General features: G+C 40.6%; 1 protein-coding gene and 1 long non-coding RNA gene across 2 annotated transcripts in view; both read right to left on the bottom strand.

The window, feature by feature from the left end:
* Window positions 1–1,593: 1,593 nt before the first annotated feature.
* LOC109518322 (uncharacterized) lies at window positions 1,594–1,942 on the bottom strand. Its single transcript, XR_002168713.1, has 2 exons — window positions 1,848–1,942; window positions 1,594–1,766 (listed from the first exon to the last, which is right to left on the bottom strand). It is a non-coding gene; the product is annotated as an uncharacterized LOC109518322 (long non-coding RNA).
* A 2,487-nt stretch (window positions 1,943–4,429) lies between these two features.
* epha5 (EPH receptor A5) overlaps window positions 4,430–25,183 on the bottom strand; it is a 63,019-nt gene continuing 42,265 nt past the window's right edge. Inside the window, exons 10-19 of the mRNA XM_019874081.1 lie at window positions 18,406–18,473; window positions 17,370–17,495; window positions 16,668–16,853; window positions 16,324–16,385; window positions 15,082–15,149; window positions 14,838–14,979; window positions 12,654–12,803; window positions 9,014–9,207; window positions 6,130–6,294; window positions 4,430–5,914 (exon numbers count right to left, since the gene is read on the bottom strand). Coding sequence (XP_019729640.1) covers window positions 5,803–5,914; window positions 6,130–6,294; window positions 9,014–9,207; window positions 12,654–12,803; window positions 14,838–14,979; window positions 15,082–15,149; window positions 16,324–16,385; window positions 16,668–16,853; window positions 17,370–17,495; window positions 18,406–18,473 — 1,273 coding nt within the window. The 3' untranslated portion in view covers window positions 4,430–5,802. The remainder of the gene's footprint in view (window positions 5,915–6,129; window positions 6,295–9,013; window positions 9,208–12,653; window positions 12,804–14,837; window positions 14,980–15,081; window positions 15,150–16,323; window positions 16,386–16,667; window positions 16,854–17,369; window positions 17,496–18,405; window positions 18,474–25,183) is intronic.

The raw sequence follows: 25,183 nt of genomic DNA, 5'->3' as shown, positions 1-25,183 counted from the left end.
ACAAAGCCACATTCTTTCACAATTTAATGTGTTGGGTCTATCAGACGTCTGGATGGGAGCATCGCTGAGGTTTGACACCTAAAAAAAAAAAAAAAAAAGGTCTGAAATGCGAAAGGGAGAATCAGGCTCCATGTGCCGATCTGACTTCACGAAAGAAGTATTTGGACTGGCTGACAGTCAATCGCAGGACACATACAGACAAGCATTCACATTCACACTCACACCTATGGACAATTAAGAACGTTTATATGCATGTTGGGAAATTTAGTAGAGAGTCGGACTACCCAGAGAAAACCCACACAAGCACCGGGAGACCATACAAGGTCCACACAAGAGGGCCCGAGCCGAGATTTAAAACTTGGACCTTGCACCAAAACGGTCAGGTCTGCTGACCACTACTCCACCGTGCCATTTGATCAAGAAACAAAAGACATTTACTTTTCTATCATTTTATTGGAAAAATAGAGCATTTGAGAACACACTACAAAAAAAAAAACCAACAACACAAACATAATACATGACAGTCTCAAAGACAAACTAATAGCACAACAGTTACTAAGTATGTTTCACTGTGCTTTCAATGAATCCAAAGCTGTCATTCGGTTGTTGGAAAATGCGCGCGCTTTACCAGTACAATTATTGTTTTCAGCATGGGGGGGCTGACTACCAAATGTGCGTAAATAGTAGGAGACATTTCATCAACACAGAGATTTCAGAGAGACCCGTATGCCAAGTTCCATGCTAACACTCCATGTTTTATCCGTAGGAAAACCACACAACAGGCTCTGGGACTTTTGATTCATGGCACCCTGTGTGACTGATGACGCAAACAATCAAGAAAATTCAATGAAGTGTTTATTAAGAAAACACCAGCCATTGTGCAGATGATTTTTAGGATTGGTCCACGGATAATAAGGTTTGAAAATATGTCATAATAATATCCACCTCAGTCCCAAGCAACAAAACCTTGATAAAGCTTGCAAATTTTTCCAACATGTTCAAGAGCACATTGCTTATAGTTTGAGTGAAAAGATTCAACTGAGTAGTAAGTTAATCGAGAAGAAAAAAAAAAATCCCGACAAATGTTGCCTGCCAACAAAAACTGTTCATTTTAAGGTGTGAAAACAGTCACTTTTTATGTTTGCCACTCGTATAAGCGCTTTTGGTCCAGTTCAATCAAAACCTCTTTACATCAGCGAATAACACATGGGGACTCATTAATTCACAGTTTGGACACAGTGAAAAAGTCAAAAACCTTTTCAAAGTCATTTGATTCGGAATCAGAATATGACGGAAACGTCAGATAAAATTGTGGAGGTTGATCCAGGTGTCAATTTGTTTTGACTTTTAGACATTTAAAGGCATGACTCAATGAGGGTGTTTGGTTTTTACATCTGTCCTTTTTGTGTTTCTAATGGGTGCCACCACGGATTGAAAAAGGAGAAATATGATGACCACCATAAAAGTGGAACTTATTGCAGTAGACACATTTCTGTCCTGGACTCTTTTTGTACAACATGGCTGAAGCAGCAACAAGTTGACATCAATAGTAATCGAAGAATGATGTTCTATTCTGCATGTTGACGTTAATTGTAAGGTTATATTTGTTTTTAAATTTTAATAGACAGTAGATTAATTGTTTTTGACAATTGTTGCTAATCATGCTTAAAAGTTGACTCCATTCAGTAAAGCTTCTTCACTGCTAGCTTAAAAGCTAGCATTCCATCAGTTGCCATCAGAAGAATTATTAGCGTTATTGCTGTCACCTTTTGTATTCTGTTGCTTCTTCACTGCTAGCTTAAAAGCTAGCATTCCATCAGAAGAATTATTCGCGTTATTGCTGTCACCTTTTGTATTCTGTTGCTATAAAGTTCGCTTATTTTGACAGTTAATTAATGTTTTTTTAAAATGGTTTCAAACAGCAAAGAAAACGACTGGGTTTGAAACGCTGTTGCTATAAAGTTCGCTTATTTTGACAGTTAATGTTTTTTTTAAATGGTTTCAAACAGCAAAGAAAATGACTGGGTTTGAAACTTCAACATGTTTCTCATTGACTGATGTCATTGCAGTTTAGCAGCGTGGCAGAGAAATCAGTAATGCTCGCTCGCAAATTGAAAGTATTTTACAGGATAATTACCAACCACCCAGTGTGTTTATTATCGATTTTCAAAAGCTATCCAAATTAATAGCTGTTAACACAAGGCCACTTAGAAGTGGAAGTGCTGAAATGCCAAAAAACAGCCTCGGATAACATCCGCCTTCACTTTTCACGATTCACAACATGTCGTTGAGCGAACATCAAGTCACCATCATACATTTCTTCAAGCCATGATCACACTTCAAAAGTAGACAATTGTGCCATTCACAAGAAAATGATGCTCTTGATCCCTCGCGTCTGCTTCTTAAAATGATGACCAAATCCTTGTGATCAAGTGGAATTGATTCACACCACAAACAGACTTAACAAAAGCCTTAAAACAACTTTGCGGTGGGGAATTAAAAAAAAGAAGAGCAACAGATTCATCATAAAGTGCAAATCAAATTAGTTCCAACGTGGACATTGTCTGACATTCTTCTTATTGCCTGCAGATAACGTTGGCAAACGTAAATAAAATATGGTGCCCCATCGGTGCCAAGCCTTTTGGCAGAGGAGGTGCTAGAATGATGGTGCTAAAAAGATACGAGGCACTTAGAAGGGCGTACAACTGTTCAACTCTTCATGCTCATAGGCATACGTTTTTCGTTGAAATTCGGTTGGTGGTTAACCATTCCATTTGTGCATCATCCCCAAAAATTGGACACATCATTCAAAAATTAAAGAATGATTTATGAAGCTAATTTAATTAACTCTTTCAGGGTCAGCGGTTACGGCACTACAGTTGACAGATTATCATGTTATCAGGTTACAGGGTGCGTGAAAGGGTTAAGCGGCAGTAAATCAGATACATCCAGCATAATTGCTTATACCGCCTGTGTACTGTATATTTTCAACCGTAAACGATGTTAACGAATCAGCCAATCGGATGGAGTTGATTACTGAGCAACTGTGTTTTGAAGAGAGTGAGGTGAAATTGAGTGCACTATTTTGGCTGCATCCTCCGGGGGTGCTGTCAGTCAGTTTCCGTTACCTGAGCTAAAAAAAAAAACAAAAAACAAAAAACAAATGAGATGACACACAGACTGAGTGTGTATATGTTGGTACTGTTCATGAACTGGTCAAAAGTTTTTGTTCGTAAACAAATTTCTTTGTGAACAGGGACGGTCCACTTAATGAAACAAAAATAATGTTTTTTTTTTTTAAATTACGAAGCACAAGAGGGCACACTCACTTACAGCTGTCCCCCCTACCCCTATTTGTTTTCTAGGATGATTACGCCGCCCTGTTACATAAAACAGGATGCTAAAATGGTAAAAGAGTTTTAACACCACAATTCCTCCCAACCACGGTAGAGGCCTTCGCATTGACTCGAGGTCTTATTTAAAAGTCAAAATGGGTTCTTAAAAAAAGTGGACGAGCCTTTGAAAAATTTACATTCTTCTTGTGTGCTTTTCAAACAGTCCATTTGAGTGTCGTTTACAATCTCACTTCAGTCTCACCTCCCGTACACAAGCAACGAACGAGTATCGGGGCCGCGGTGAAGAGAAAAAAACTACAAGTGTGTGCTTTTCAAACAGTCCATTTGAGTGTCGTTTACAATCTCACTTCAGTCTCACCTCCCGTACACAAGCCATGAACGAGTATCGTGGCCGCGGTGAAGAGAGAAAAAACTACAAAGGACGAAATGGAATTTTGAAATGAACCTGCAATAAAATCCAACAATATTTTAAAAATTATTTTGCTGATGATCCTAAATATACCGCCTTACTGTATGATGAGGCATATTGTCTCAAACTATTTATGCTTGCGTCGGAGTTGAAATAATTTTTTGTTATATTTATTTCCTTCTAAAATGATATAAGATGACTATTCGATTTTCATAAGTGATTCGATGAGCATTGACATCATCTTCATCTTTAAAACTTCACGTGGGCAAGTTATCTGCACATTTCTTTCAACTTGGAGACATGAAATACTCTGTAAAAATATTCCCCACTTTTTTATCGAGGGTGCTGGAAATATTGATGTTGAATCGAAACTGTAAACTGACAACCAACCTGCAAAAGTATTCCACATTTGTATTTGTCTTGGGGTTCACCTTGACAAAGGTCAGGTGTGCTCCCTGTCCCTAATTTACAGTGGAACAGGTCTAACGTTGAAGAATGCTGATTTTGAAATTCTACTCGGTCACGCTTGATCAATACCAACTTGACCACATGATGGTAGACGGAAGAATTATGCTCCCTGCTTTAAATAGATATAATACACTATATACATGAAATACATGTAGGCAGAGCTTCACAGATTCAACGCAAACACTAACTTTTTTTTTTGTATTTTCTATAAATAGCAATAAATAATAAGTGATTATCAATGTAGTCAATATTGCCTTTACTTGCCAGTGGTTCCGTTAGAACGAGGTGCGCTGTGGTGTGGCACACTTGAAGTGGAGAAAGATTCTGCTTCGGAAGTGTAGCCGACGTTTTTCTGCAGTTGCTGAAAGTGGCCATGAAAGTTGCGCTGGAAGGAATCCTGGTGGATACCATTCGAATTTCAGAGAAGGATCCATTAGCGATTCCACTAACGTCTTCATGCGGGAGTTCTATTAATGCACAAACATCTGCTTAATCAAGCATAATCACGCTTACGAGGTCTTGACATCTCTTCTTCCGGGAATAAACTTTGAGGAGTTTTCGACATTTCGGCTCTCGCCAATGCAACCTTTCAGTTTGAATATCCACCGAACCACTTGAAAGACTCATCATGGTCCTTGTGGAGAATCCGACGGTTGCGAGCGTGAATGGTTGAGTGAGTGCTGACTGTTTCCTTTGCAAGATCAGATGATCAGTCAGGTTCCATTGGTTGAGTCCCGAGAAAGACAACATAAAGCGAGCGGACGTGTTCATGCAATCTGCGAGCCAACTTCAGAAGACTGCAAGAGCGGGTTTGTCAAATCTCCATTTGCTTATCAGAACATCATGTAGCCATTCAGGGTGGGCATCCGAAAAGCCTTACATTCATCCGGTAAAGAACCAAGTCCATACTCTCCTGGAGAAAATCTGACCCAGAAACATGGGGTCATAACTTTGTATTTCAGATTTCGGTCCGTATACATGCTAGCCATTCCTTTTGAGTTAATGAGTAAATTGTGGTCGAATGTGACTGTGGATCTTAAATGATTCTGACAGCCCGATTATGGCCGCCAAACAAAAACCGGAACAGATCTACATGGCAGCCGTTGGTGCACTAATACCCCACGGGAGAACGGCGCTCGCTGCAGTTTCCAGAAGACAAGAAGCAGAGTATACAGGTCCGCTGGACTCAGTTAACCTGAGACGGGCTGAAAAAGGGAAACGAGACATATTTGTGATATAGCCAAAAAAGTGCTGGTAGCTCTGGGAGTCTACGTTCATGTTTGACTGTGAGAGTCTAAGCGGTGCTGGGATGTGAGCAATCCCAGAGATTGACTCAAACAGAATCCTCTGGATGGAAAGTCTTCAGTTGAATTAGTCCGCCGTGTTCCCTTTGTTGTAAAACCACTCCGTTCCCTTCAGTTTGGTCCGTAACACCATTCACTGGTCCATAGAAAGTATGTTCCTTGACATGAGAAAGTGCGAAGCCGCTCTAGGTCCAACTGCTGTCTTCTTCATACTAGGTCCACCTATGTTGTGCGTGTGTGCGCGCACCTGCACATGCAGTCCGCATCAGATGTTGACGCTGCTATTGGAGTTGTTCATAAGAACTCTCATTTCCTGAATGCTCGTGATGATTTTCTTCTGATGCCCTGCAAGGTTCACCCCAACTCTCCGCAAGTCCCTAAAAACAGCACACAAATCAGTTTATTTCACATCATCGCACCTTCAGTGCACCATGTAAAGTCAAATGGTGGTCGAACTGTTAGCTAGCAAATCAGTGCATGTGATAAACTATGAGGTGGCACATAAAGGCAAAGCACGGGCAAACAAAATGGCAAAATGTTACTTTTTAAATTTGAACTTTTTCCTGCTTATATTTTGAGGATGTGCCCGTACTCGGATGTCATCTGAGTGACCGTGTCCAGTGACGAATATCCTCCTTCCATGAAGAGTTCCGTATAACGGCCCATCTTGATTGAATCCAGCCACTCGCCGACTGTTCTACTCCAGATGTTGCAGTCCGCGTCTACACTGGCATGCTCCACGAGCAGGTTGGACACCCTGAGGACACCAACCGAGACAAAGGCCGTAATTAAGTGAATTGTATTAATGCATACGGTGATTTAGACTCTAGATTTGCCTTTTCCGAACACAAACGAACAAGGACCAAACAAAAATCTGTGTGAGCGACGCACTACAATACACACAGCATTGTATACAAAGAAGCAGGAAATTAGTGCTCACATGCGATAGTGAATGTGAACATTTTGTGTTGAAATGTCTTTAAAAAAAAAAAAAATGTACCATATTTTCCGCATTATGAGGCGCACCTAAAAGCATTTGATTTTCTCTTCTCAAAAGCTGACAGTGCGCCTTATATATGGATCAATATTCCGATTTTTTTGGACGTAATATTTTAAATGTTCTGTAAAGTGCTTTGTTATAGCTGCAGCGGTTGTGAAAGCGCTCTATAAATCAAGCTGTACTGTATTGTATTGTATTGTCTTTAGCGTAGCTCCATCTAGTGGATGCATAACATAACCGCAGCTACGATTGTAGCTTCTATGCGCCTTATAATGCTGTGTGCCCCATATATTAAAACTGTTTCAAAATAGGCCATTCATCAAAGGTGTGCCTTATACTGCGGAGCGCCGAATAGTGCAGAAAATACGGTATGTTTAAAGTCTAAATTCAGCCAACAAGTTAAACTGGTACTAAAAGAGTGTGTCAACAAAGAAATTGAAATTATAGTTTATAGCATACACAGCAAAAAATATGTTTACATAGACTGCTTAGATTAGTTATACGTGTTCTGACATGCCTCTCAAATGCAGCATTCATGCATATTTCTTCTTTCTGTAGAACATTAGTTGATCCCATCAGTAGGTGTCGGGTAGCGTGCTTTGTGTACCTTTTGCATGAGTTTAATTTTTTGAGATTCTTCGAAATAAAGGTCTCTTATCTGTGGAAGATTTTTTTATAGGTTTGATATTAATATGCATGCTTAAATACAGCTCATTGATTAATTCATATTAAAGTACGGTAAAAGGATCATTAAAAAAGACACACACACACACACACACACACGCACAAACCCCCCCAGAAGTTACCCTTTAATTTTTTTTTTTTTTTTTTTTTTTACAAAATGAATCAAAATTGAGAGTTGTTAGGAAATAGAATCGAATTGAGGAACCGGAACCCCTCACATTTAAATAAATAATTTTAGCATGTAAAATATCTTTTTGGCCAAACAGCTACTACAGACTGATGTATTAACCATTACAGAAACATCAACATTTGCATATAAGCATATTTTCTGCGCTTTGACGCGACACATCATCTCACCTTCATTAGTCTATGAATGCACTATGATGCAAAGCTGAAAATACGGTCCACTCATTACTAAGAATACGTTACATTATTCAGGTTCTTCGCCGTGCTGACAAAGACAGAGTGCCAAGCTTTGAAATCCAAACGTTGAAGCCCGCAACCAGCGTTTTCCACGCTGCAGCTCGCTAACAGAAACATCATTATGCAGACGGTCTGGCCTTGCTCCAGCTCCTTTGAACTGTCAAACGCTATTGCATTGGCTGTTACATTGGGAAATTTACTTATTTTCAATGCTTCCCTTTGTAGAAATGGCAGCGGAACGGTCAACGCTTATTTTATTGCCTCTACAAAGGAAATGAGGACTAAATGTCTCCATTACAAGTCATTAATATCATTACACACTAATGTAAAGCAAACTAATTGGATGCAGGAATGCTTTGAAAACCAAGACACCCCACAGGAAACAGTTGAAACTATTGTTTATTTTTCAGAAAATCACTTTTTTTTTCTTTCAATTTATGCTTTTGTCCACCACCCCCCAACATGAGGCGATTGCGGCCTTTGTCCAAAGTGATTTAATTATGCAGCCACACAAGAATTCAAGAGACTCTATTTACATTTAATCTGAATGATGATGAGTTTAGCGCAGAGTTTAATTCACTAGAGAAGGAATATGTAAAGCAATGGGAGGAAGGTGAAGAAAGTGTAATTTAGCAGTGTTTCCCTGCGCCGTAGGTGCCTTGTCTTCGAGACCGAGTTAAAAGAAAGGCAATATAATACCATTTCAATTCCATTGTCTTAAATGTGTCGTTTTCGCTCGTGATGATTACTTCCTTGATCAGCACATTGCAGCCGACTACTGGAAAATGTATGTTTTAATTGTTTGTATACAAATAGTTGTACGTCATAAGTGCCTGCCCACCCATCGAGTGTGAAATTAAATAGCCAAATACATCTTTGCTTCGCAGCATATTTCTGGAAATGAGTCTGAGTGAGCCTTTTGTGCCATACTGCTACATACCAGCGCGCAAAGGAACACAGCAACGGACCCACTTGCCAGATTTCTCCACCAATGACTTGGCAGTGAGGTGAGCTGAAGTTGCAAAGCAAAAAAAAAAAAAAAAGTAAAATAAAACCCACTTTGAAGCAGTAGCCAAAGCACTTGCTAGTCCAAGGCAAGGAAGCAGAAATGCAGTGTTAGCACATGTTAGCGAGAGCTAACAGTGTTAGCAGCATTCACATCCAGCAGTGGGGTCATAGTGTGTGTGTGTGTGTGTGTGTGTGTGTGTGTGTGTGTGTGTGTGTGTGTGTGTGTGTGTGTGTGTATACAAGGTTTGTGCATGATGAGCAGGGATACAGCAAGTGTTTTAGCATCGCTAGATTGTATAAAGCGGTACTTGTATGTACGTAGTTTTGCGGTATGTATGTATGCTATTTGATGTGTTCTCACCTGTGTGAGGAGTTGACCAGATTTTTCAGCGAGCAGGGGTTGCGAATGAGTTTGTCTAGTAGACATACAATCTCATCAAACTTGGGTCGGTTGCTGCGTTCTCGCTGCCAGCAGTCCATCATGAGGTGGTAGAGAGCCTCGGGGCAATCCATCGGACCTGGTAACCTATAGCTCTCTTCGACTGCCTTTATGACCTGCAGAATTGCAATTGAGTTGGGGGATGTTAGTTGGTGACAAGTATAGGATGGCCTACACCTCAGGGCAATTTCTTTATTTTCAAATAAAGAACAGCTGTGTGATGACTTGAAATGTGAAATAGATAGCTGAATGTAATGTTCTATCCCATTAACACCTTTATAACGTAAAACGGATTCATTCACTTTCAAAAACAAGTCTCCCAAACGAAGCTTCGCCGAGACTACGAATTGGCAAGGCCAACGATTTTGAAAATCAACCGCAATGGAAAAAAAAAAAAAATCATGGCAGTGTTCGAGGCCAACAGATTGAAAGATAAACGGCTTCGGTACGCGGCACATCCTGAACTGGAGAAGGCACTTTTCTGAGTGAATGTTTGCAAACTGAATGTTTTCAGGGATGAATTTGGAACGTGACAGGTGTTTGCTTCATGTCTTACTGTATTTGTAATTGACACGTGTATACGGTATTGTGTTCATGTTAATACATCTATAAATGTTCATACTGTATTATACAATCGTAGTTGGTGGCCATTTTATTGGAAATGGTTACAACGAACTACCGTTATAACATACAGATTTGTTATGTCCCTCGAGGTACCTTGTAACAAGGTTGGACTGTGTAGATAGATAGAGAGAGAGAGAGAGAGAGAGAGAGAGAGAGAGAGAGAGAGAGAGAGAGAGAGAGAGAGAGAGAGAGAGAGAGAGAGAGAGAGAGAGAGAGAGAGAGAGAGAGAGAGAGAGAGAGAGAGAGATGTGTATGTGTGCAGAGAGTGTAATAATACACACACACTGTACGCACATTATTGATAAACCAGTTGGATTATACCACAAAAAGCTTTTTTTGTAGCTTTTTGTGGTACTCGTCTTTTTTTATTTGAAGCAAACCATCCGTGCTCATAAAGAAACAAGAATTCACAGACCCATTCACAGCTAGAGACAATTTAGAGTTTTTCATTGAGCGCAGCATGCCTGTTTTTGGAACTTGGAAGGGAGCCGGAGTACCCAGAGAAAAGAAAAACGGGTACAACATAGAAAGGCCAGGACTGAGATTCAAATATTAGATCTGTGATGCAGACATGCTCACCCCTAGGGCACTCGGCTGCCTATGAAATATATATCCAGTCATGCAAAATGTCAGTTTTCTATCAATCATTACCATTCAGTGTGTACAAACTAAAACTAAATCCCTGTGAGAACAGACTAGTGAAGTTCAAATAAAAGTCAGCGTTGGCGGGCTTCAACACCCCAAAAACGCATCATCTATTGTCTACCCTACATCGCCCGGTTTATCATTTGTGCAAGATGCAGCTGTGAATCAAAGGAATAAATCTTGGCCCCGCCCACTTTGACTCGGTAGTGGAGCACATGCAGGCAGGAGATCTCAGGCTACTTCTGCTAGTCTACAGACACTGGAGGGAATTGGGCTGTTGAGTTCATGACAGCTTCTTCTTGTTAAAAAAAAAAAAAAAAACACCCAAGAAAAAAAAAAACATGACTGCACTCAAACACACATGCATGCTCGTGAGCAAGTGAGAAGGCCAAGCATGCATGCCAAGAGGCAAACTATAGAAAGCTGACTGGCAGGGATGGAGTGAAAGAAAAAAAAAGGCAAGAAAGGACCCAGACAGAGATGGCGGGTTTGAGAGACAAAAGACAGGATGAGAGAAGGAGAGAGAGAGGGTGAGAACTAGGAAACAGAAGGAGGGCTTACAGAAAGAGGGTGGAAGAAGCTGCAATTTCTCGTGCAGATCTGAGAAAATCCAGCATAACGCTTTCAATTAAACATCAAACGTCTTCTCCTCTACTTCTCTCCTCTCATCCTCCCTTACTCCCCCTCTCTCCATTTTCTCGGAGACAGACAGCTTCATAAGCAAAAAGGGATGAGGGGAGCCTGAAGCAGGGGGGATGAGGAGGTCACTGCAGGGCTGCGTGTGCACGATGCGTGTGGCTGTCTGTGTGTGGTGGGAGTGCACGAGTGGGGTGTCTGCCTCCCACTAACTTGTCAACACGCCACGCCATTAAAGTTCCTCCCATTAGGATGACTTCTGGGTCGCACGCTACGTTTAAGCTCCGGCTTCTCCGACACGCTGTAGCTCTTCTTCTCACTCGCAAGTGATTTAGGTCGCCGGCCACTTAAAAATGTCATGTAATTTGCTCCGACACGGTGTTCACGGCTACAATAAAATGGAAGCTCTACGGAGCAAGTAAGTGTTTAAAAAAAAAATAAAAAAGTGTGTGATATTTCCTCCCACAAGGTTCTGCTGAGCTCTGCAACTCCGTGTTCGTTCACGCGCTTCGCTCTCTTTTTCTTCACGTGCTACAAAATCTCATCTTGCGTTTCCATGAGAGCTATTCTTTCTCATTGTCGACACTTTGCAGTAATAGATTGACAACAATTGCTTCTGACATAGCCCTCCCATAGAGCAACCCTCATTCAGCCTCTGGATAGAAAAATCTGAAATTTCACTGACACGTCTGGTTTTCTCCTTCACCTTGCACCTTTGCTATGCAGAATTTGCACATGCGAACAATGCATTCAGCGCTGTCCTATTGGCCACCTGAATTGTCAGCAAATATCTCATGCAGACTACTGAGGAGGACAAATCTATGTGTGGTTTCGGTCATACTTGATCTTCAACGCACGGGTAAAGATCCGAGCATAATTATACTCATAGTGCCGGTTTTAAAAGAATTGATTTCAACTTTTTAACTCTACTTGAAAATGATGAGATATATCCCTAAAATAAGATGAAAAAAATTCAAATAAAATAAATTCTTTTGTGTACAGTCTGTATGTTTGTTTGATACAAACACACAGCATTTTACAATGTAATAGAAAACAGAATTCTCATGAAAGTTTTTACAAAATGTATACCTTTATTTAAACATTTTAAAAAGTGTGATACTACAAGCTATTGGATTTTTTTTTTTGTGTGAGCCATAGTCAAATTGGATGGATGGATGATAGCAAAACAGAGCAATCGCTACATAGCTTGCTAGCTACATAGCTATGTAGCTAGCTAGCTACGTAGCTAGCTAGGTAGATAGATACTGTGTACTACTAGTTTTACTATTTTTTTCATGTGGCAAAATCATGGGAGCCATTAAAAACACTTAATCTCCTCGCCGATGAGCAACGTCACCTGGTGGCGCTTTTTTTATTGGCTGCCGCTGTATGACATTGCTTCTTGGCGACACGGAGTAAAATGACCACAACCCCCAGACGACACTTCAACATTCCTTGCAATAATATCAATATAAATACATTTAAAATAAACCCTAAAGGTTCATGTATTAAATTCAACAAAAAAAGAGGAAAACAAAGGACATTTTTGCGATAATTATTTTGTTTTTGTTTGTTTTGTAAAGGTAAAATGTAGTTTTCATTTTTATTTTATTTCATTAATGAAAATGTTTTTTTCAATTTTATTTCAGTTACTTACATCTTGATTGGACATCTCCCAGTAGGGACGTTCCCCATACGACATCACTTCCCACATGACGATGCCGTAACTCCAAACGTCACTGGCCGAGGTGAACTTCCTGTAGGCGATCGCCTCGGGAGCTGTCCAGCGAATCGGAATTTTCCCACCCTGTGACGCCATGCGAAAATATTAACACACACACACATTTTAGCAGGATTCATCCAACAGTGCATTTTTTTCTACATTTCAGAATCAGAATCATCTTTATTGTCATTGTATTGCATACAGCGAAATTTGGGTGCCACTCCTTAGTGCATTTTGTAAAAAAATTGAGTAAAAAAAAAACAAATTGAGTAAAATAGAATAAAATACTGTAAAATAAAATAACGGTTAAATAAATACAAAACTCAACAACACACATGGTTGTTTTTCATTCTATGGTCAAAAGCTTGTGTGTGTGTGTGTGTGTGTGTGTGTGTGTGTGTGTGTGTGTGTGTGTGTGTGTGTGTGTGTGTGTGTGTGTGCGCGCACACGCGCGAACCCGGGTGACTTCATTATCGAGCTTTCATTGCTAAGATAGAACATTTCCCGGGATGACTGCTGAGGCAAATGCGTTTTCAGTCAATGAGAAGTGAAATTAGCTTGATGCAGCATTGATGAACACAGCAGCAGGATATCTCCGGGTGTGATTATCTGAAGGGTGGTGGATGATGTTACTCTTTCAGTTCAGCCGAGGAAGCGTGAGTGAGCGCGAATGAGGGGAGAGCAAGATGTGCAATATTTGGTGCGATAGCAGCAAGGTTCAGTGCTAATTGAGTGTTGGAGAGGCCGACGCGAGTACTTAATTGTCCCTCTGTCTGCAGGAAGTTGGAGATTCCCCCCCGAAAGGATGCCACTCAGTCTGTGACACAGAGTTCATTAGAAAAAAAAAAAAAAAAAAAAAAAAACCTTCGGTGCTGCGTGGCCCTTCAATGTGTGTTTTTGACTGTCTGACATCACACAGTCTTTATATCGCGAACTATCATCGAGCTATAAGGTCAAACACCATCTGTACGTCTGAACTATTTTTCCCATTGTGACGTTTCCATGATAAAAACTGAACAGGTACTGTTTTAAAGTGAACATCCTGTATTTGGGTAAATTGGCCTTTTAATGGCTTGCATATTGGAGAGCCTCCCCACCAAGTGACAAGTGCGGAATTAAACAACCAAATATAAATATTCTCATCTAATGATGTGGGGTGGTGTCACAGATTTGTTATTAAAACACTGGGGTACTGTTTACATTTTTGATTGACAAAATGGCAACATTTAAGCTTTTGTAACGGTCATAAGTGTCACAATAAATTAAACCACTGTTAATCCATAAAACCTGAAAACCCCCCAATACAATTGTCTTCATTTTAAAGTGAAGGTAATTTGTGTTTATTATGAGATGGGCAGTGCATGAATGATGATGAAAATGTAAATCTGAGCGATAACAGCTATCGGCGAGTTTCCATCTGCGGTCCCTTGGCAGCTTGATGCAACATTTCAAGAATGAAAACAACTGAGATGTGTTGTTTTGCATCACATTTTTAACATTCAGAACAACTGTTACTGGTGTCTAGTATTAAAATAAAAAAAAAACAAAAAAACAACAACAACAACAAAAACCCAATAAAAGTTACGATTTTGATCAAATTTGACAATAAGTCATCGACACATGGAAATGGTCTTCGTGCGTTGCAGTTTCCGTTCTTCGGCCAATGGCGTATGTTCCATATCTTTTTTGTAACACCTCTTTTTGAAGCTGGTCCTCGGAATAAGTGTCAACAAATGTGCATGGTTAACTCTTTGCTACTTGACGAATTGAGTTCTTGCGGCTTAGTATGTGATGACGGACAATCGAGCTCCTGGGCTTTGTGGCATGTTTTTCCCGAAAATGTTTGCCCATTTCCAACTTCAGAGTTTCACCTTTATTCTGCTATATCATCAATATATCCCTCCTTTTCACTTCCTTGTTCAACTGCAGACAATGTCCATCTTTCAGCATTTCATTGCTATGATTTATATGTGTTTTGTTTTATTTATTGTGAACGGAGTAGTTGGTCAACTTTTGAATGTCACCTTGAGCTCTGGGACAAGCAATTTCTTTTATGTGAAAATGAAAACAAACTGCCAGACGCAAACCCGCTTTCCAAATCAAAATGCACAGCCTCACCCGTGTGGTGTAAGCAGCCTCAGGGTCGTCCTCCAGAACGCGGGAGAGGCCAAAATCGGACACTTTGCACACAAGGTTACTGTTGACCAGGATGTTGCGAGCTGCCAGATCGCGGTGGACATAGCCCATGTCAGCCAAGTACCTGCATTCATTAGTGAAAAGGAGAGCACTGGCTTTTAGAACGAAGCCATGGGAATTTCTTATCGATATAAGATGGTGTGTATGTGTGTGTGTGCACGGGCACCTCATGCCAGATGCAATGCCACGCAGCATACCAACCAGCTGGATAACAGTGAACTGACCATCATTTTTCTGGAGTCGGCACAGGAAAATGAATGTTAGTATGGGCGTAAAATGATCATCATGGTGACACGAAGCACACTTGTGTTGCTACACTTTGCAGTGATCTTTTTATTTCATGACCAAATTTTGTGTCTTTTGAGTCTGGTCGTGTAAATAGTCATTATTTACACGACCAGACTCCACTTCCAACAACAGGAGGGAAACTGTGTGTGTGTGTGTGTGTGTGTGTGTGTGTGTGTGTGTGTGTGTGTGTGTGTGTGTGTGTGTGTGTGTGTGTCTCTCTATCTATCTATCTATCTATCTATCTATCTATCTATCTCTCTATCTATCTATCTATCCATCCCTACTATGTAATGTGTCAGTCTAATTTTCCATCGCTTATTTATGGCTACTTTCCCACGAAAACATCATCAGAATAACGTCAGACTTCCAAAATAAGTTCGATGTTAAGCCTGATATATGAGAATGAGCATCGCGTCCCGCATCGTCAAAATGGTGCAACAACGAATCCGGCAGTGTCATTAATACTGTCCTCAGTACGGCAGCCATCCATGTAATCATGTAATAATGTACTTGACGGGCTTTGACGAGTCACTCTGCCTACTACTCCACCACTCCAGATATATATCTATATATATATATATATAGGGATCAAACCTGAACTGTCTTGATTGAACAAGGTGCCACTGGTACCTATGAAAAAGCTATCATGCACCGAGAACTTTCCCATCTGAATGTGCAGACAGATTGGACATAATTCCAGTTCACAGTCGTGCCAATTATGTGAAGCATGTGTGCACCAAGTGGGTACATTTCGGTTTGAATGTCTGAAGTTAACGAGGCATTTAGCTGGAATAATATAAGCTAATTGGGTGTATTGTCATTGCGGGTTGATCCGCTTTGCCAAGAAGTGTGGCGCAACATTCAACAAAATCCCCCTCATATTGCCTTTATTTATTTCTTTTTTTACATCCAGAGGAGTAAACACTTTCCCACTTTGCCAACAATTATCCATTTACTGATTACTTCACACTTTCAGTTAGTTGTAGCAATATTACTGGTCCGCTTTTTATTATTAATTCCCCGTTGCCTATATTTAGAGACATATTTACCCCTGGCTAATTTTTTTATTGTGTGTTCATATTCTCTTCCTTTTTTTCCCCCACAAATGTCTTTTTCCTACCTTAAGGAATGTGTCCAGGGATCCATTTTCCATGTATTCGGTGATGATCATCACCGGTTTGCCTAGAAAGGAAAATAAAAACCAACAAAACAAATTACTTACAGTAACTTCTTGCAGCTGATGTCATGTTATATTTTTTGAGACAGCAAATGACTTCAGACTGAATCAACAGTGCCTCTGCTGGCTGGTGGAAGTAATGCACAATATTTTGATGATGGTTTCACGACACCATTCATTAACAGTCAATCCCATACCATTTATCAAATCCATCACTCATCAATTGTGAGTGCTATCGGTACCATAAATAATTTTTAAAAAGTTTTAGGGAATATGAAGAAACTTACTCTTGGTGACCACGCCCTCCAGGTGAATGATGTTGGGATGGTTGAACTGCCCCATGATTGATGCCTCCCACAGGAAGTCACGTCTCTGATGCTCCGTGTATCCCGCTTTCAATGTCTTGATGGCGACCTGCATCTCCCTTTTCCCCGGCAACCTCAGTGGTCCGCTGCACACCTCACCAAACTCCCCTGAGGCACACAAACAGAGCGTCATTACATTGGCAGCCCACCTTGACCTGCAAACGTCGAATTCAAAGATACAAGAAGCTAAAAAACGTTGCCATTTTTTTTATCATTTTCTTACATCTTTTTGGAACTAAAATAAGCAGCCACCGACACATGCGTCAATATCATCGGCCGCATTGTCATGAATGATGACCTTTCCAACAGAAAATAACGACTTCATCATCAAATCACCATAGGTTGAAATGCAGAATATGTGTGGAGTGATTATAAATGACTTCACCGTCATTTTTTTATCATTATCCTACATATCAATCTAAATAACAGTACATTTGCAGGCCGTCAAAAGAAGAAGCTTGCTAACCTTTTAAGAGTTTGGTCGTTTTAATGAATCAGAAGCAGAATGTCATTCCTTAAACTATGAGATCAAAAGTAAATGAAGCTATTCCTGGGATACCCAATGGGGTGTTGTACGTCACGAAAATAGTGTCTGGACATATAAAAGATAAAATTACAACTCACCAGCACCAATGATCCTTTCAATGGAGATGAACGACACGTCAATCTCTTGGGCAAATTCATGCACTGCCTGGTTCGGGTCTTCATAGGTGAGGGGGTCAATGTAGGTACGCACTCCAGGGAACTTAACTGTAGACACACATTGAGACGCACACCGAAATGACGCTTAACCGAAATAAAGATAACAGTCGTTTGGAATACACTGTATATACCGGTATGTATGTTTCTAACATCAAAATATCTACCGGTACACTGTAAAGCTTGTATCACTAAGTCAAGAATGTCATAAGATAACCAATTGGAAAGTAGTAATAATTGGCATCCTTGCACCTCTGGAACTTATTTTGAAATCCAATCATCTGTAAGACTTTTATTTTTAAGGGTAATTTCATAAGATGCATTTGAAATGATATGACCAAGTTTTTAGATCATAGTTTGGGTCAATTTATGGTTTAAACCACTTATACAAGAACTTTAGAAGGATGTCTACTATCGAGATTTTTTTTTTCAATAGCGAGGGTTGGCATGCTGTCGGTCTATCATGAAACTTTTGTTTTTCAGTGTGACAGCAACACGCACTGGCATCATGGTGCTTCTTACGAGCCGACACGGCAGTCTCGGTCATCCCTAATTGCAACAGATGGGCTGCAGAACACAACGCCAACATGTTGCCAAATATATGAAGCTGTCAAGACGGACAAATGATCATCGCCATGTTTGCACTCGGCCAGTATGCCAACAATGAAAAGCCCTGGGGTTCTTTGAGTGGACTGTCACACAGACAACACATGAGCAGGGCTTGAGGGCTTCATCAATCCGTACTGACATGGCCACTCTTTCAACCCCGCACTGTAAACTGTTGATGACATATAATCTCACCCCTAAATCCAGAACGCACATACAAAAATAATTGGTGTCCAGTGAAACCTATTCATCTCCATTTACCAAAAACCAACAATGACTAATTGAAATTCAAAAGTCCCAATTGCAGAGATACGTATTTTTCCTTGAACAGTGACAAAACGCAAGGTGGCCTTACTGTGCCCATTATGAAAGTGCATTTTCTCCTCGTCAGGATCTTGCTTTGCTTTGCTGTAGCCACACCGCCTAGGAAAGAAAAGACATTGTAATTGTCGTACTCTGCTTTATATTCTCATTTTTCTGAAACTAAGTGTAGTTCAATATTTATAAAAGGTGTGCATTCAGTGGTTGAACATACAGTCAGTTGAAGGGCAGTGCGGTAGTTTTTTGGGATTGTCTTGTTTTTAGGATGTTAACCCAGCCGCTGGGGGGCAGTGCCCTCCCCTGGGGGTGCACTGTTCCCCAGTGCCGGTCCCAAGCCCGGAGAAATGGGGAGGGTTGCGTCAGGAATGGCATCCGGCGTAAAACTTTTGCCAAGACGACCATGCGAGTTGGTAGGACGGTTTACAGGGGCGGATGGAAATTACTGACTCGCTGTGGCGACCCCTGAATAGGGACGTGCCGAAAGGAGAAGAAGAAGTCTTGTTTTTAGGATGTTGTAACCAAATGCTTTCATTGCAAATGTGATGTATGAACAATTTATTCTCATCTTCATTTTTTCCGTGTATCCCAAAATCTCCCCAAATGTCCGCATTTGTGCCAATCCAAACAATTTCTCTGTGTCAATATTGACACATCCGAGCCATCAGATACAAACATCCATCCATCCATCCATTTTCAACACCACTCATCCTGAACAGGGTCGCATAGGGGGTTCTAGAGACTATCGCAGCTGACTATGGCTGAAAAGCTGACCTCACCCCTGAACTGATCGCCAGTCAGTCACAGGGCACACATAGAGACAAACATTTAACCATGGGTCAATGTTTATGTTGTTAGCTAAGAGTTAGCTGAGATTTTGTTTCTAGCTAAGAAACGTTACAGGAAATCAATCAACACAAATGTCCTTCTGAAATTGCAACCAGAGAAATGGACACTTTCGGTATGCTAATGCGTTCATATTCAAGCCAAGGTGCCTTCTGACGAGCAGACAGACTGGATTGCCATTAACATTCAAAACTTCTATTTTGTGCGTGCATGCATGCGTGCGTGCATGCATGCGTGTGTTTCGTATCTGCCTGGGGGTGTCTAGTTTTCCGGATCTGTTGAGTCAAGGGATTTGAGCATGCCCACTGCCCAGTGGCCACTCGGCCTTCAGACTTCCTGAATGGGGATGTCCGGGTGTATGTGTATGCATGTTAACTCTTGTGGACATGCATCACTGCGTATAAGTGTGTCTACACATGTATGTCCCGTTTCTATGTCAACGGATGTGAGTTCGCAGTCTGGACAGTTAAAATGGGGAAGGGATGGCCTGGGGCTTACAGTAGAATGGGGGCTGTGTGGCCCAAATTTAACAATGAACATTTTTTCCGGTCTCCGTCTTTTCCGCTTTGCCACATATGCACCATCCTTGAACACGTTTGATTTTATTTCTTACAGATCACCGCTCCGTGCACAGTTCACGCATATTTTGGTAAAATAATGCAGGTTCGGTGGAAATTACGTTTTTGAATATAACTTTGGGTGGTACGGTGGACGCCTTCATCCCCACACAAACTCGGGTTTACATGTGTTGATGATTGGGATGGATATTTGAAAAAAAATATGCGAATTAGCTGGCGATCTGAATTTTTTTAGATATTTCTAATACAGGATTGTTGGAAGAGAAAGAATACGTGACCTAACATTATAGCAAAGCCTAGATTTTGGATTACTGCTGACAAATGCAAGCATGTGAACATGTAAAAGAAGCCTAGGCTTAATTTATGCTGCGGGTTCACGCACCCAATTCTAAGTTAATGCCTGTGTTTGATTTTTTTTTTTGACTGTCTATTTCCATGTGCAGTGACACGTATTCGATATGGCTATGTGTAGATTCACACAAAATGAACAACCTACAAATTTCACGTAAAGAAGTCGGTGGGCAGTGTTCACAAAAGTAAGCAAAAATACATCCCTGACATGCCTCAATTATGCTGTGATTGATTTAAGGCATCGACATCTACAAAATAAAGGCATAAATGGGTCCAAAATGTCTTTTTTTTTTTCGATGCCCATCCCCGGTAGGTACTGTATGGTAGCCACGCTGTCAGATACACAACACAGTGGCAGAAAAGAGTGTGCCTCAGCATATTGTAGAACAAGGATCAATGATATTCATGAGTCCAGTGACAGTAAAGCATTGTGACCACAGCATCTGCTCGACTTGACCTCCACGGTGGATGCGGCTGAGGGCTGCAGGTTGTAGCCGTGATACTGATGGATGTGTCGGCTGCACTGCGAACATTCTTCACTGACCCTTTTTTTTAATAAACAACATACGTTTACCACTCCTGACCCGAATCCCCGATTCAGAGCGAATGAGATGAAGACTGCCTCATGAAGTCAGCAGCCGTGTCCGTGTGCTGCACATGTGCAACCTCGGTCTACTGTCGTACTTGTCAAAGAGCAACAAACACAGGTTGTCATAACAACTTCGGGCCGCAAATGGGCCTGACTACAATGACCTCACTGTAATCGTAACATAGATCAGTGATTTCCATCCAAGCACATGAAGTTGAGCTCTCAACAACGCAGGCAAATCCCTTGGTAAGCTTTACTTTGCTTAACCCTTTAACGACCTGCTGGAGTAGGACTTCAATCAAAAAATCCATTTTAAGGACCCTATGCAGATAACATGAAGATAGAAATAGTCACAATGCACTGTGCACGACACAACTTGTATTTTTTGTGGGCTTCAACATAAAAAAAGTTGGAACAGCTTGAAAATATATATTATTGACATTTATGGCAAACATTTTAGTTCACGCAAGAAAACAAGCAAGTATTTTGCTCCAAAATAATGTGCTGAGTTATTGTTACTTATATATTCAAGTTGGGGGACCAATACAAGGGACGATAAGGTTCTGTCTTATTTCTTTGTTGAAAATGCGGGAAAGCCAATTTTTTTACATTAGCAAAACTTCAAATATTTTGAAAATTGCCCAACTTAAATTTCTTCCAAAATGTGTTGCCTTGAAATTTTGAGATTTCTTTTTTGTTACAGTGCGGTAATATTTCATCCTTTCTGCAATATTTTTATGCAATGAAACAACAACATCAAAATAATACCAAATAATCCAAGTTGGGTGAACTCAAAATGACCAAATTTTAAATTTCACAATTCAACTACCGTATTTTCCTTGGGAGTATAAGGTGCACCGTCAATGAATGGTCTGTTGTAAAACTGTTTTCATATATAGGGCATCGCATTTTAAGGCACATTAAATAGAAGCTACATTAGTGGCTGTGGTTGCATTATACATCAGCTAGATGGAGCTATGCTAAAGAAAAGATAATACAAAACAGTACAATATAAGGTGCACTGTCCGCTTTTGAGAACAGTGAATGCACCTTATAATGGGGAAAATACGGTAAATATTTGAAGTTTTGCTGTTGTCAAAATTGGCTTTCCTGCATTTCACAGTAAAGACGTTAGAGCTTCCAGAAGTGTTGCCCTTTGTACAGACTGATAAATGCAACAACAACTCGGCAAATTGTTTTGGAACAGTTAACCTACTTGCTTTGTCATGCTCACTCACATCATTGTGGTAAATCATTAAAGTTCCAACTTTTTTTTTTTTTTTTTTTTTTTTTTGCGTAAGTGCAAGTAAGTAACAACAATACTTTGGCTGTTTTAAAATCAAGGATTGCATTTCGTTATTACAGCTCAAATAAAATAAAGAGAACTTTATATATCGCTTGCTAACGGATTATCCGTCAAAGTAAATTGATCGGGCAACAGACTGTTGTTCCCTTCTCTATGTAATAGGAAATTCAAACAGTCCCAACCGTGTGTATTCAGACTACAACTTCATTTTGGCTGCCTTACCGTCCGCTAAGTAGAAATCCAGCCACGGCTGCCAGCAGGACAAGCGCCAAAGTGATGGCCACTGCTACTATGGAAGCCTGGGCACGTTCGCTGGTTGCTGTTACTGCCAATGGAAAGAGATAAAGAAAAAACAGGACTAGATATACAAACATATTCACTTGGACCGTGTTACTGATACAGCTTTCAAAAACAGAGTGCAGTCAAGTACAGGTGTGAGGTTTTTGTATTGCCACGCTTGCCCACTCAAGCTTCCACTCTCACTCCCTCATCCAACAGTTCTCTGTGAACTCACAGTAAGGGCTCGTCTGGAATTCAAAACGCCGGCTAAAAGCACCGTAACCTGCAGACGTCCTGGCTCGCACCTGGAATAAACAAGGCACAGGTCTCAACATTGGATTCTCTCAAACAATATACACGACACAAAACCAAACTGTAGTTATTATGATTTACCGTAATACTTTTTGACATTCATAGCATAACATGTACATGCATACGAGAACGCGAACAGTTGAGAAATCCAACAAAATCCAACCACACCGTCAACAAACGGAGCCAATAGACTCTGAAATATAAACGCTTGCTTATCATTTTTTTGACAGTCTCCTGTCTTTGTATTCTCAGAGCTCAAGTGGCCAGGGCAAACCGCTTTTTGGTTAACCAATCATGCCGTGTCAGTTGTGGTTCAAAAAAAGTGCAGTTAATGTGGTGCCATTTTTTTAAATTAATTAATTAATTTTTTAATTTATTTTTTGTGGCTGTCCAGTAAAGTGGAACTAAGAAGGGAAAATGATTATTTGGTGGTTTCTGGTGAACGTGGAGTCCACATCTAAAATAACGTCCAAGACAAAACATCAAGACATTCTTAATCGGACTGCTTTTTGGTGGCTGATTTTAGACAACTACGGTACCAAAAAGTGTAAAATTAATGTCATATTCAAGTTGTTAAATGACGCTGATTTGCACTGGAGAATGCTTTTAATATCCTGACCCTGTCATGAAGCTAAATCAGGTAACGATACGGAAACAGAAACATCTCTCAAGTATGATGCAGTGAAGTTTGGCACGACAAAGAGCAGAGATGATCCGAACTTGATCCAAATACAACTGTGACTGTTCCCAAAGAAAACCAACAGAAGCATGGAGAGCGTATGTGAATTCCACACAAATCAGAGATTTTAACCGCGAACTTTCTGACCCTGTCATGAAGCTAAATCAGGTAACGATACGGAAACAGAAACATCTCTCAAGTATGATGCAGTGAAGTTTGGCACGACAAAGAGCAGAGATGATCCGAACTTGATCCAAATACAACTGTGACTGTTCCCAAAGAAAACCAACAGAAGCATGGAGAGCGTATGTGAATTCCACACAAATCAGAGATTTTAACCGCGAACTTTGGGATTGTGAGGCAGATGGGCTTGAAAAAAAAAAAAAGTGGACCCAGTTTGAAAGCTTCAAAGAAATTGGATATTCTGTGTTTCAGTGTCTTTTCACTATCAACACTCACTTTTAGCCCTTACATAACAGCATTTAATTATGCTATAATTATACTGATATGTTACCTGAACTTTATTTAAACGTTTTACAACAAAGAAAAAAAGCCTGAGAAGGGATTTTTTTTTTTCTATTATTTCTCATGGGGAAGATTCATATGAAGTGTGAACCAATTGATCAGCCTCCTGGAACAGATTGTCTCCTGTCAGCTTCTTTTATTGAGTTCTACTGAGAACACGCTGACTTGAACCCTTTTCCAAATATCTTTGGCTCATATTATTCGTCCAGCACAGTATTATTTCCGAGGGACCATTTGTCTGAGTTATACGTCACTTCGAATAAGCTAAATCTTTGCTCGCGCTTATTCGCCTTGCGTATTTTCCCCTCATGTTTCTTTTTCATGTCATCTCATTATCATTAATCGATGTCTTTATGGATTTTCGAAGCCTGTGTCCAACCTGGAAGATGTAGACTGAAGAGGGTTTGAGACTTTCCACCGCCATCTCCGTCTCCCGGGATTTTATTATCGTGTAGCTAGAGTCCTGCTCCTGTTGGGAGAGAAAGAGTTACTGTGCACATTTCAGACATCTATCTTGTACGACTTTTTTTTTCTTTCCTTTTTTTGGAGCACTCCATAAGCTTTGTTAGAGTGTGTGTTACACCCATGTGTAAGGATCAGTTTCCCAAGTGTAACCTCATCAGGTTTAAACAAGGCTAAATGCCCACTCCATTAGCCAGAAACCATTAGCTGACCGACGACCACAAACCTTGCCTCTCTCTCTCTCTCTCTCTCTGGTATACTTTTATTATGACCTTCTCAGAAAAGAATGCATACAGGGATGAAAGGAAGAGACGGAGAAGGGCGCAAGATCCCCGAACTGAGCTGAGGCGTCAAATTGCTCTCTTTAGCAATGTCCGCCTTTAAAAACAGCTTTGAGAAAGCGAACGTTATAAGCGAACGTTATTTTCACAAGGTGCCATTTCAGTTTATGTTCTGCATAAATGGCAGCGCATAGACTAATATATCAAAGGACGAAAAATACATTTTGTAGAAAACTGGATGTAATTAGGTGTCCATATGTCGACAGCTATCGTGTGGCCAGTGAGAGCATGTTGCATGACAAACATGCACCCAAAATGATCGGTAGACCTCCACCGTTGGACAAAATTGCGGACAGAAATGCGTACAGCATTAGCTTGCTAGCAATACCTTCTCAAAATACTTGATTTCATATTCCAGGATGATGCCGTTCGGTCGGTCCGGTTCGGCCCAGGAAAGTGTGATGCTGCTCTTGCCAGCGTGACCTTTTCTCACCACACTCACCGGGGAAGGTGCTGCGTGCGCACACACACACACACACACACACACACACACACACACACACACACACACACACACACACACACACACACTATAAAATAAAACCCC

This window comes from Hippocampus comes, unplaced genomic scaffold (assembly GCF_001891065.2).
Source record: "Hippocampus comes isolate QL1 unplaced genomic scaffold, H_comes_QL1_v1.1 scaffold101, whole genome shotgun sequence".
Taxonomy (NCBI): domain Eukaryota; kingdom Metazoa; phylum Chordata; class Actinopteri; order Syngnathiformes; family Syngnathidae; genus Hippocampus; species Hippocampus comes.
Note: the sequence above shows the minus strand (reverse complement) of the source record. Positions and strands in the feature narration are given on the sequence as shown.